Source organism: Montipora foliosa, chromosome 12, assembly GCF_036669935.1.
Source record: "Montipora foliosa isolate CH-2021 chromosome 12, ASM3666993v2, whole genome shotgun sequence".
In the NCBI taxonomy this organism is placed as follows: domain Eukaryota; kingdom Metazoa; phylum Cnidaria; class Anthozoa; order Scleractinia; family Acroporidae; genus Montipora; species Montipora foliosa.
In genome coordinates, this window is record NC_090880.1 from 31556472 (window position 1) to 31567748 (window position 11277).

Sequence of the window (11277 nt, forward strand, 5' to 3'; positions counted from 1 at the left end):
GAACCCAGGCCACATTAGTGGGAGGCGAGTGCTCTCACCATTGCGCCATCCCTGCACTCAGGAGTCGAATCAAGACTTCATGAAGTAAGATCGTCTGGGTCAGAGTAGTCCCGGGAAGGACTGTTGTTAGTGACATTAACATGTTTGGATAACGTGAGCGGATCATCCTCTGGTTACCGACACAACACAAATCACTTCACTCTGAGGAGGGCCTCCGCTCAGGATGTCGAAACGTCAGTCAATGCCACCAACAACAGTCCTTCTGAGGACTACTCTCAACCCCACAATCTCACCTCATCAAACTTTGATTTGGAAACGCTATGTAAATATATAATCATAACAATCACCCCTACACTGTGCGATATTGGACATTTGAATTTTTCCCATTGGTTGAATGAAAGTTTTAATGAATAACTGAACAGAGTATTTTAGCGACAATATTGAACACGTAAAATTTGCGCTGGACAAAAGGTCATTTTATTAAGGGGTAACACTTTTTGGGTTACCCTATGTCATAAGCACAAAGGACCAGATTGAAAAAAGACGATGTCTTTATCTGTCATCCTTAATAAAGTTATATTATTATTATTATTATTAGTAGTAGTAGTAGTAGTAGTAGTATTATTGATAGGAAAGAGGAAAAAGGAATTTGTTTTCAAATTTGGGCCACTTTTCTTGATACGGTTAAGGAACAGTAATAAAAAGAAAAGAAAATTCTTCATACTTACATGTACATACTTATCTCAGCACCATTCAATGTCGATATTTTATTTTGTTCCTATATTTCGCAGTGGCTTAAGCCCAAGCGACTTGCCTTAACGACATTAAGGTTCGAAAGTTGTTTTTCTAGCGTCAATTTATTTTTTTTGCCTTTAATTACCCTGAAGTCTCATGTAAGAAAAGGCAGGGCCTTTTAAAGTGGTACTATGATCAAATTTTTACCCCTTGATTTTTTGAGTGTATCACATAGAATTCCATGAAAGAACAAAAACGCCATTTACCGTTTGCAAATATCTTCATTAGTTCCGGAGATATTTAAGTTTGAAAAATGGGTAAATATGCAAATGAAATGACTGATGACGTCATACACTCAACCCAATATTATATTGAGTATATAAATAGAGCTATCTTGGCCAATTTACAGCACAGACCATTGAAACTTGATAGTCTAATAGTTCTACAAGAAACACACCGATGGCTATAAAAAATTATGTTTCTATGGCAACTCACTCTTTTCCAGTCCCCACCCACTTTATTTCAATATGTTAGTGATTTTCGGCTTGAAAAATGTTAAACAAGGCCACAAAGTCGTGCTAACATATTTATATGCTTGCTTGATCATGCATATATAGTGCTGTTAGCAAATATCAAAATGGAACGCCAAAGGTGGCCAGAAAGGCTCATAATATGGGGGAGGTCTGGAACCCAGTATGATGCCATGGTAACAGAACTGTTAAGCTCATATTGTGGAGAACATTTAGTAGAATCTTACTGCAAAAAATCAAAAATTTCTGATACAAATTGGCTGAAATATCTCTTTTCATCATATTTGAACAAAATTTGGTTGAGTGTATTACGTCATCACTTGGCTAATTTGCATATTTTAAAAACTCGCATATCTCTGGAACGAAAAGAGATATTTCAAAAAACGTAAACAGCATTTTTCTTCTCACGCAGACTACTTGTTTATGTTTCAAAATGGCTTAGATGGGAAAGATGCGATTTTCGTCAGAGTACCACTTTAAATAAATTGCACATCACTTTTCAAATACACTCTCGCGTGAAGTACCTGAAGAAATACAAACCAAACACAAAACTACTGAAGAATTTCCTACCACATTATTTTATTCATACACACAATCAGTTAAACTTAATCAATGAAAAAGAATACAAATAAACAAATATAGAGAAAAAATTATACAGCGCACCTTCACTTAACAATGGTTAAAGCAAAGTAACAGATCACCCGGTTTTTGCACAAAGATCAAATATCGACCATTGCGAAGCGTGGTTCCGTTGTAGGGCTTTTGAAGAGCTGGGAAAATACTTAGCCTTAACTATATAATCCACACAAACTACTTAAAGCCAGCATTTAAATTTGAAAAACTGCTTCAAGTCGGGATCATCCACACTTTTGCCATGGACTCCCGCGTAAACTTCCATAAGCAGTTTGCTGTACTTGAATGTCTTGTCCAGTGTGTCCACATACTTCTCCAGCACTGTAAGACCCATAACTTTTCCAAGGGAAATCATACTTGGTCCCAACCTAGGGTCAGTATATTTTTCATTCTTCATCAACAAGCGAACAATTTCCCCATGGATGTATGCATCATCAAAAGTCAATGGCTCCTGTGAAAGTAATAATGCAGATGAGATGTATTTTTCCGATGTTGACTCAGGGATACTCGGAATAAATCCGAGTTACCCTTCACAGGGATCGAACCTAAGCTACGACCTTCCGATTATTAATTAACCCGGATGCCCTACCACTGAGCAATAGGAGACTCGTGGGAGCAACGTGGGCCATAAACCAAAATTTACATACAATCTTCCACACTCCACTTGTGAGAATGCCACAATTTTTAGTCCTCGCTGATGTAAAGCAAGACGATTTTCAGCTAAAACTAGCTTAATGGCGTAGTTCCTTCGGGTTTCGCATAGTTCAGTGGTAGCGCATCCGAACTAGTCATCGAAGGTCATGGGCCCGACTCCTGTTAGAAGAAATCAGATTTTTTCTCCAAGTATCCGTAAGTGAATTACATCACCTTTTTAATTATTCCACTGAGTGTAGACATAAATCATCTTCTACACTTAACGGGGAAATATTATTACATTTATATTTCAGCTACAGCAGGCAATGGAATGGAAGATGAGACGGTGCAGGAACCTCCTCGATAAACCTCACCTTAAAGGGGTATTTGCCATAGATGTCAACGGCTTTCATGGGGTCTGATTTGACGCACGAGTCAGCTAACTCAATGTAAGCATCGTGAACTTCAGGTGCCATTGAGATCACCTCTTCGTAAAACATCTGAGCATCACTAATGTTATCACCACCTTTTCGCATCAAAACGCGCGCCAAGCCCAATCGTGGTTGGTGGGTAGCTTTGTTCAGTGGACCACTCGCTTTCTCCACAGCTGTAGGGTTGAGATCTGCAGGTTTCTCTGGAGTTGGAGTGACTGGGCTTTTTAGCCCTGTTTTTGCTGCTGATGTAGCTGTTTTCGTTGAAGTTGGTTGTTTTGTAGGAGAACAGGCACCAGACTTGTGAGAAGAAGTTGTTGATGTCGATGACTTTGAAGGTGACACTAAAAACAAGAGAAGCTTTGTTATCCTACTCTATATTGTTCCACTTGAATTTCGGTTTGAGTACTAACCATTTCTTTCATGGAAACTAGCTAAGGCTCATCTTTGTTCATGCGCATTGCAAGCTAACTTGAGCAGAGGTTACCTGTAGAAATGAAGCCTACAACTGTCTGGATATACAAGATTAAATTTAAATCAGAGATTCTTCTTTTAATCGAAAAAAGATTAAGGCAAACAAGAAAACATCAACATACGCGTTGTTTTTCCAGCAGTTGTCTTGCCACCTCCTCTGGCAGCAGCCCTTGCTTGTACTCCCGTAAGCTTTGTAGGAGATGTCTTACCACGAATTCCTCCAACAGGTGCCTTGGATGCAGCAGTAGCTGCACCTCGAGAAGGAGCGTTTCCCCTTCCTCTTACAGCTGTACCTCGACCTGTAAGACAATCAATGATTAACAAAGAAAATATGCCTTGTAAGATTAAAAGCCTGATTAAAAAAATACAAGCCAATATAGCATCTACCTACCTCTTGCAGCTGCTACAACCCCTCGTCCAGCTTTTGTTCCTTCCTTAGAAGCTGTTGGGGCAGCAGCCTTTTCAGACCCAGGAGCCACTGGTTTCTTTTCTGCCTTTTGTTTTGCTTTTCGCTCTTTGAACCACAGTTGTTCGGCAATCTTTGGAGAAACCTCACCTCCAACCGATGGGGAACCTTCTTGTTCAATGCTAGCTCGGTAACTCAGTTCTGCATCTTGAAGGATCTGTTTGAAATTTGTCGAAGTAGGATCGTCATTGTCGTGGCAACTTAATTGTGCATCACCCAAGCGATAAAGAGCACGGCTATTGCAGGGTTGGAGCACAACCGCTTCCTGGCAAATCTGCAAGGGAACGGAGTATAAGCGACTGCTGTCAGGCATTATAGGTAAAAATAGAGCAGTCTATCTGTGGGCCATGAAATACCTTGCCGTTTGTTCTCACCTTTTCTTGCAATTCAAGAATTTGCTTTCCGGGAGGAATATTCGAGCAGCTCAGTAAACTGGACAAATTTTCACAAAAACGAGAAATCTCAATTTTTTGTCCACATGGTTTTCCCTTTGTTCCATCAAGCATCATTTGAAGAAGTTGAAAATGACTTTTAAACAGGATCCATTCAACTTCGTGATATGTATCTCCCCTTGCTACGAGACGAGACATCACGTCAGTGGCCAACATCGATGACAAATGCAGATAACGTTGAGAAGACATCACACCACATGGTACGTTTGGAAAGTTTTTACAAATGCTTCCAAGCAAAGCACACCCTTCGAGCCACTGTACATTGTCAAGTCTAATCACGTTATTCGAAGATAGACTGGTTTGTTGCCATTTATTAGGATTGATGCTTGGCTCATCGGAATCACCAGTTATTTGTCTTAACAAGTATTCTACTCCTTCAGACAAATATTTAACAGCTTCTTCGGTTCTTTTGCTGATAGCATCTTTCTGCTGACAGAGGGCCAATCCAAGATAAAATCTGCATGAACAGGAGAAAATAAAACTTAACACATCCCATGATTTAAAACATCTTGAGCATGAATTAAGGTCCAATGCTGTTATCAAAAAGATGAATGATGCCTTATGTTCATCTTTTGTTTGTATGAAGTATGTTACAAGCAACAAACGTTCTTCAATAAACAAAAACAAAAGATCATATAACCTGGCTTCCACATTAGTTGGTTTCAATCCAACAGCAACTTGAAGCCGTGTCAAAGCCTCCTCTGGTTTGTTTTGCAAGAGGAGCATTCTGCCCACATGCAAGTTGTACAGATGATTATCTAATCCGTATGATAAGGCGTCCATATACTTCATGAATGCTTTCCCAAGAGGTTCCTCTTCATTTGCGACGAACTGTGCAGTCTTGTTCTACAAAAGAAATGGAAAGCTTACTACCAGTTCCCTACAAAAAAGAATACTTAAAAAAGACAGTGTGCAATAATCCGAGTAATGTTTCATTAGAATGGACAGTTTTGTTCGACATTTGTAGTTTTGTTTCCTGAAACAAATGGTGCTTACTGTACCTGTGTGGCCTGCTTTGATTTCCATGCATACAGCTTTTGTACATAATCAGCTTTATCTGACTGTCCTTGATCCAAAAGATAGTGGTATTCTTCATCAATTGCCTTCAGCTGAAGGGAAAGGGGAGCATTGCGACCTGTACCCCTTATCTCACAGATTGCCTGAATATCATCTTCCTTTGAACTCTCTTTAGATTTCATATTAAAATCCATTTCTTCGTCCGAGGATTTCTTTAAAGAAAAACAGTGCGTTTCAGCGTCCAATGAAATGATTGGAAAATGAGATTTCAAGAACACACAAACACACAATTTTCAACATCCAAGGAAGGCTTTTTGGGAAATATAGGCTAAAATTAAATGATTGAAATTTCATGGGAGCTTATAAAGTTTCGTCGCAGTTAATGCTAACTCAGCTTTAATCAACTTGGTCGAATCACAGCTGAAATGATGGAAATACCATAGGAAACAAACTTCTAGGTTTGGGGATAGTAGGAAGGGCAGGAAATGGGATCTCCTCCTCCTGAACCACCCCCATCCCCTCACAAACACAACAAAGAAACGTACTGAAGGTTTAATCCCATACAGATCCTGAACATAATGCTGTTCTTCTAAAACTTGCCCGAGTTGAAAGTGAAGATCAGCCTTTTTGGGAGCCAGCTTAATCGCAGAAGCAATCCATTCTGAAGCCATCTCAAGGTACCTCAGTGGTGAAACCTCACCATGAAAATGACCTGCACTACCTACAAAATATTGTTATTTAAAAATATTTCACCAAAGGGGAGGTGAATAACTGTTTCAGTATAGTTACATAGCTGATTACCGGGGGTATTTGAAAAATATGCATTTTCTTCAAAACAATAATAATTTCAAGTTGTCTGTCACCTCAACAAAACAGCTTGCAGCCATTTTGAAAACCGTTTTGGTGATTATCACGTAATAATCTCCTCAAGTGCAACCAATCAGCGCAGAGAATTTTCAATAATCACCTATGTAATTATACTAAAGGTAGCGGTAAATGTTCCTGACTTAGTTTGTCTGGAACCATTATCAGCTGGAGTTAAAAGGTCAAAATGTAACATGTGACTGTGTGCATGAACAACAGCAATGTCAACAATTTGTAAATTCGTGATATCAATGACACTTACCCTCCCAAGAGTAACAAACAGATGACTTCACTCTTAAATGGGAGCTGCTTCTGGGGGAAGAGGGTTAACAATGTCTATGTCCACTAAAAACATGATGTTTCCTTTCACCCTTTCCCTCCTAAGATAGACACTTAACCCTTTAACGCGCTAGGGGAACCCCACTGATGAGTAAAATCGTCTGGCATTAGACAGAGTAAAATCTATTAGTGGCCCCTGAGAGTTAAAGGGTTAAAGGTTTTACACTGTCTCATAACATAGAGGAAAAAAGTACTAAATGCTGATTGACTGAGACCTGAAGGGCATTTTTCATTAATTTTGGCAATTTCCCCAGGCAAATTACTTTCATTATTTCCATGTACAGTAGTAAACTTTTTTTAGCAGAGCTGGTTTCATTGCTTTGGCATTGTTGTACAAAAATAAAATTTTCAATCAGCTGATTCATTCATTGACGCGAACTGAACACTGAAATGGCTTCCTACAAAATTGCACAACATTATGCCTTTTTTCACCATCTCAATAAAAGAATGTTGCCCTTTATATAAACAAGTAATCACAAGTTTTCTCATAAAATTAAGGCTTAATATCACTTGTATTTTCAGAAGTTTCAGAAATTGTCCTCGTTGCCACATGACTCAGGCAATTTCTGCAACTTCAAAAAACATGTGTGATATTGATCCTCAATTTTTTTTGGCCCCTGTGCAATTATCAAGACTAATGCCAGGTGGTTTGGGGGAAGGGGGGAGGGGGCAGTTCACGGGCAAAACGGTTAATAAAAATGCATCTGAATAAATGAAGACTATAGCTAAAATTCTACCAGGGATAGCTTATACCTCAATTTACATCATTAATTTTACTTGGTATCTTCCTCTCAGATTCACATATTTTAATACCTATATTTCAAGGTGAGAAACAAGTTTTTTTTTTCAGATTGGACTGCTAAACAACTCTTGCAGTATTGCCAAGTTAATTTATTGTCCTATGGATAATTGCCATTTGCATAATTATAGCAAGGATTCAGCACCAACCATGTTGAGGTAGGACCTTGAAACACTCCTCAACTTGCTCATTTGCTGTCTTCATCATTTCTTCCACAGACTTTATATTTGTTTCTTGTTGTAACTTCTTCTCCCACACTCTAATTTCAGCTTTGTGTTTCTCTGCTGAGGTGGGATGTTTGACTGTACACATGTACGTTTTATGTTCCTCCATTTCAGAAGTTCTTACTGGCCGATTGCAATCTGGACACCCTTTGCAAGCTTCCTGAGAATCACAATTCAGTAACTCTATCAATCATTGAGTAACTTGCCAAATAAATTATACTGCTTTATTAACCTACTGACACCTCAAATGCCCAAGGATGCCACCAGTGGACAAGTAAAATTGTCTGGCGTCAGAGAGAGTAAAATCTGTCAAGACCTACCCCAGGGGTCATTGGGTTAATAATATTATTTTGGCCGTAAATGCAGTAACTGAGCTTAGCCCTATGGATTGTATAGCTTGGTCTAAATTATCTTATGTAGGCTTTGCCTGAGAGAGGGCTAAAAGCCAGAGAATCAAGAGAGAAACATAAAAATCTGCCTCAATGTTGTAACCTATGGGATATGATCAGGAGATGCTGTTAGACTTGGCAAGTCCTTTGCTTACTCCAGTATCTGTTTAACCCCTGCCTCCCCATACAGCACATAAGAAAAAACCACATAACCACAGGACAGCAGAAGACACTCCAGTGCTGGAAATAATTTTTCTTTATTCAGAGGACATATGTCCTTTCAAATCTTGCTTTTGGTCGGACCTTTGACAAATTGGACCAGACATAATTTATCGACTGACAACACCTTGAAGAAGAGAACTAAAGATGTGCTGGTGACATGTTCGGTCATCGTACGTGTCCGATCATCATGTGAAATTGGCCGGACATTTTCAAAATTTAGTCGGACAATGTGCGATGACCAACTGTTATTTCCAGCGCTGCACTCCCAACGTGTGATGTAGCAGCTCTCGTAACATAACGTGATTGGCTTGCTACCCTAGCCAAAAAAAAAGACTAAACAATTGAAACAATGACTTGGACTTAAAAACAGGGCTACTAGGATGCTATGCTACTGCTCACACTGCCCCCTCCCCCACCTCCTTTCCCCCTCCGAAATATTCTCAACATTTAAGATTAGGCTTGAGATAGGAAAAGGATATAGACATCACAGTTAAAGCTCGTCATCTGAGTTTTTTTTTTTTTGGATAGACTAAGTACTAGCTGCTTTTTGTGTAACCACACTCAAAAATTATACTGAATGGTTGGGGAGCAAGTGGTCCCTAACCCTGGAAGCAAAAAGTTCCCTTTGGCATTGCCACCCATCAATCAAAATTTAAATTAACACTTTAAAAAATACCTAATAGGTACAAAGTACAGAGCGTACGGAACACTGTCTCTTATAGTTTATGTTTTAAAAGGGATAACTATGGAATAAAAAATCAATGTCATCTCAAACAGTCCCTCTCAGGACTACACTCACCCGGACGATCGTACTTTACTTAATTATGGAATAAAAAATATAGTGCTTGTTTAAGAGTAAAACACCATCGTACATGTCTATCTCGATTATCATAGATCGAAACAGCAAAATTTGCCATGTTCTCGGAATGCACGTGCTTATTCGCAAAGAATTATCAGCTAACCTTTGATTTTTCTTCCAGATCCTTCACTGGAACCAACTCCTCAGATTTCTCCACCACACAAGGTCTAAAGTCACATTGCTTGACATGAGGACCAAGCTCACACAACTTTACTGTCACACTACATCCCCAGTGTTTATAAACACAGAACACCATTTGAGACGACAACTCTTTATCCAAGTCATATTCTTCTAACTTCCAGTTATTGTCTAATGACGTCCCATCTAAGGGATCTCGCTTTGAAGTTCTAGTAAGTTCATCGATGCAGCTCTTGCAAAATACGTGTTTCGGGTCGCTATTTTTAATCGATTTGGGCCGATGTAGAATTCCTAAACACACAGGACAAGTAAAGTTTGACTGCTCTCTTCCGTCAGAAAAATATGTCGCCCCAGGAATCTTATTACGACAGATTAACAAACTGTAAATTTGTTTATTGCTTCCATCTGGAGATGTGACCTCGACTTCGACGAGAGTTTCACCGTAGTTTAAATAAACAGTTTCTTTTGAATCTCTGCCGTTTATTTTCACCGCAGTTTTTTTATCAGCAGCAACAGGTGCTACTTCGACAGAGGAAAAATGAAACGGGACACTAATTGAATAGCTAGCGACGTTAGAGGCAAACTTTGGACAAAGATTTGTTACCACAGAGAGTTTGAGATCACTGAGCGAGGCATCACTTGAAGAAAGTCGAGTAACGTGAATGAAATAATTCTTGTTTGTGCTTCCATCTTCAGCTGTAACTTCTATTTTAACGGATGTCACTTCTCCTTCTTTTAATATAACTGTTTTTCCACCGCCACTTCCCTTAAAAATCCAAAACAGACTAAAGTCATTACTGTCGACTGTTAAAAGCCATGATATGGCGGGAAAACAGAACTTACCGAAATGCAGTAGGAAGCTCCTGAATCACTTGTCAGTGGATCAATTTTAATTTGATTAACATCGCTTCCAAGTGTTACGGAGTATTCAGTAGTATTTGGATGGAATTTCGGGGTTAGTTTTCCAGGGAAAATAGAGAGCTTTTCCAAGTCGGCGTTGTCCATGTTGTCAAGCAGACAAATCGCCGGGAGACCGGGATCCAGTCACGCGCACTAATCACGCACTCAATAATATTGCGTGATAATTTTTAATTCCATTCCTTTGTAACCTTTCTTTTAATGATTATTCTACACTTCTCACATAAAAAAAACAATTAGTTCTCTCTAATTTATATCGGAAACTATGATGTAAAAAACAAACTTCAAAATTTCAACTATCAAATATTAAAAATTTTCAGTTTCTGTTTCGAGAATTTCATCCACTGACAATGCCTTTAGTTTTAAGTTCGTCGATAAGCTTCTTGACAGCGTGTTCTATTGCTCCTTGTTTGCTCTTATAGTGTCTAGCTTCGACACTAGTTCCACTCCCCACATCCCAGGCTCTACCATCGTACACCCATTTTAACTTGTGTATTCTGCCTTCTGCTTTGTAACTGATCACATGACCCTGGTAATTCAACTGAAAATAGAAAGAGGATTTCAGGACCAAAGCAGGGACACTCTAAAGAAAATGAGAAATAGTGAGCCATGATTTATACAAGACTAACAGATGATTCGGAACGCACGGTCTGGTAAATGCTTTATTCCTTGACAGCGACGTCACTTCGAAAATGAAAGAAGGTTTTACCCTGAGTCATCACCATATATACCATACAGGAAGTAAACCTATAACATCTTGGTTTTAAGTTCAAAATGAAAAAGCCTCTTCCCCCTTTCTTTAAAATTTTGATGCCAAAAAATTCATAGTTGTGCAAAAAAAATATTGCATGAAATTCCTTCTTCGGTAAATTTGCAAAAGAAAGACTTTTAATCTTTTATTCCTATCCAATTTGGCAACAGAGCGCAATAGGTACCGCAAAAGCAGTGAGAATTCATCGGAAAATGATTCGAAATATTTTATTTCACCATGTAAGTAGGATAAAGATGTTTTTCACCTGCCCTGATTCTCCTGTAATAGCCTGGAGAGTGGAGTATAAGGTTGCCAAATCTTTGATTACATTCATCTCTCCTTCTGTAAGAGAAGTATCACATGACGATGTTGCAATTTGTGTTAAGTAAACAATGTAATGATC

At 38.9% G+C, this 11277-nt stretch overlaps 2 protein-coding genes across 3 annotated transcripts in view; both read right to left on the bottom strand.

The window, feature by feature from the left end:
• Positions 1–1835: 1835 nt before the first annotated feature.
• Positions 1836–10234, bottom strand: LOC137979154 (uncharacterized). 2 transcript variants are annotated; one of them, XM_068826352.1, is made up of 11 exons: positions 10049–10234; positions 9171–9971; positions 7519–7757; positions 5917–6088; positions 5356–5583; positions 4995–5200; positions 4277–4811; positions 3828–4176; positions 3559–3735; positions 2906–3306; positions 1836–2349 (listed from the first exon to the last, which is right to left on the bottom strand). In XM_068826352.1, exons 1-11 carry the CDS (start codon positions 10208–10210, stop codon positions 2080–2082), a joined length of 3540 nt encoding a protein of 1179 aa, XP_068682453.1. In that variant the 5' UTR covers positions 10211–10234; the 3' UTR covers positions 1836–2079. The 2 variants fall into 2 exon arrangements, with proteins under 2 accessions (XP_068682453.1, XP_068682452.1); XM_068826351.1 differs by having other exon boundaries at positions 1937–2349; positions 5917–6092; positions 7523–7757.
• Positions 10235–10325: 91 nt separating this feature from the next.
• LOC137981115 (uncharacterized) overlaps positions 10326–11277 on the bottom strand; it is a 14430-nt gene continuing 13478 nt past the window's right edge. Inside the window, exons 7-8 of the mRNA XM_068828462.1 lie at positions 11140–11216; positions 10326–10664 (exon numbers count right to left, since the gene is read on the bottom strand). Coding sequence (XP_068684563.1) covers positions 10461–10664; positions 11140–11216 — 281 coding nt within the window. The 3' untranslated portion in view covers positions 10326–10460. The remainder of the gene's footprint in view (positions 10665–11139; positions 11217–11277) is intronic.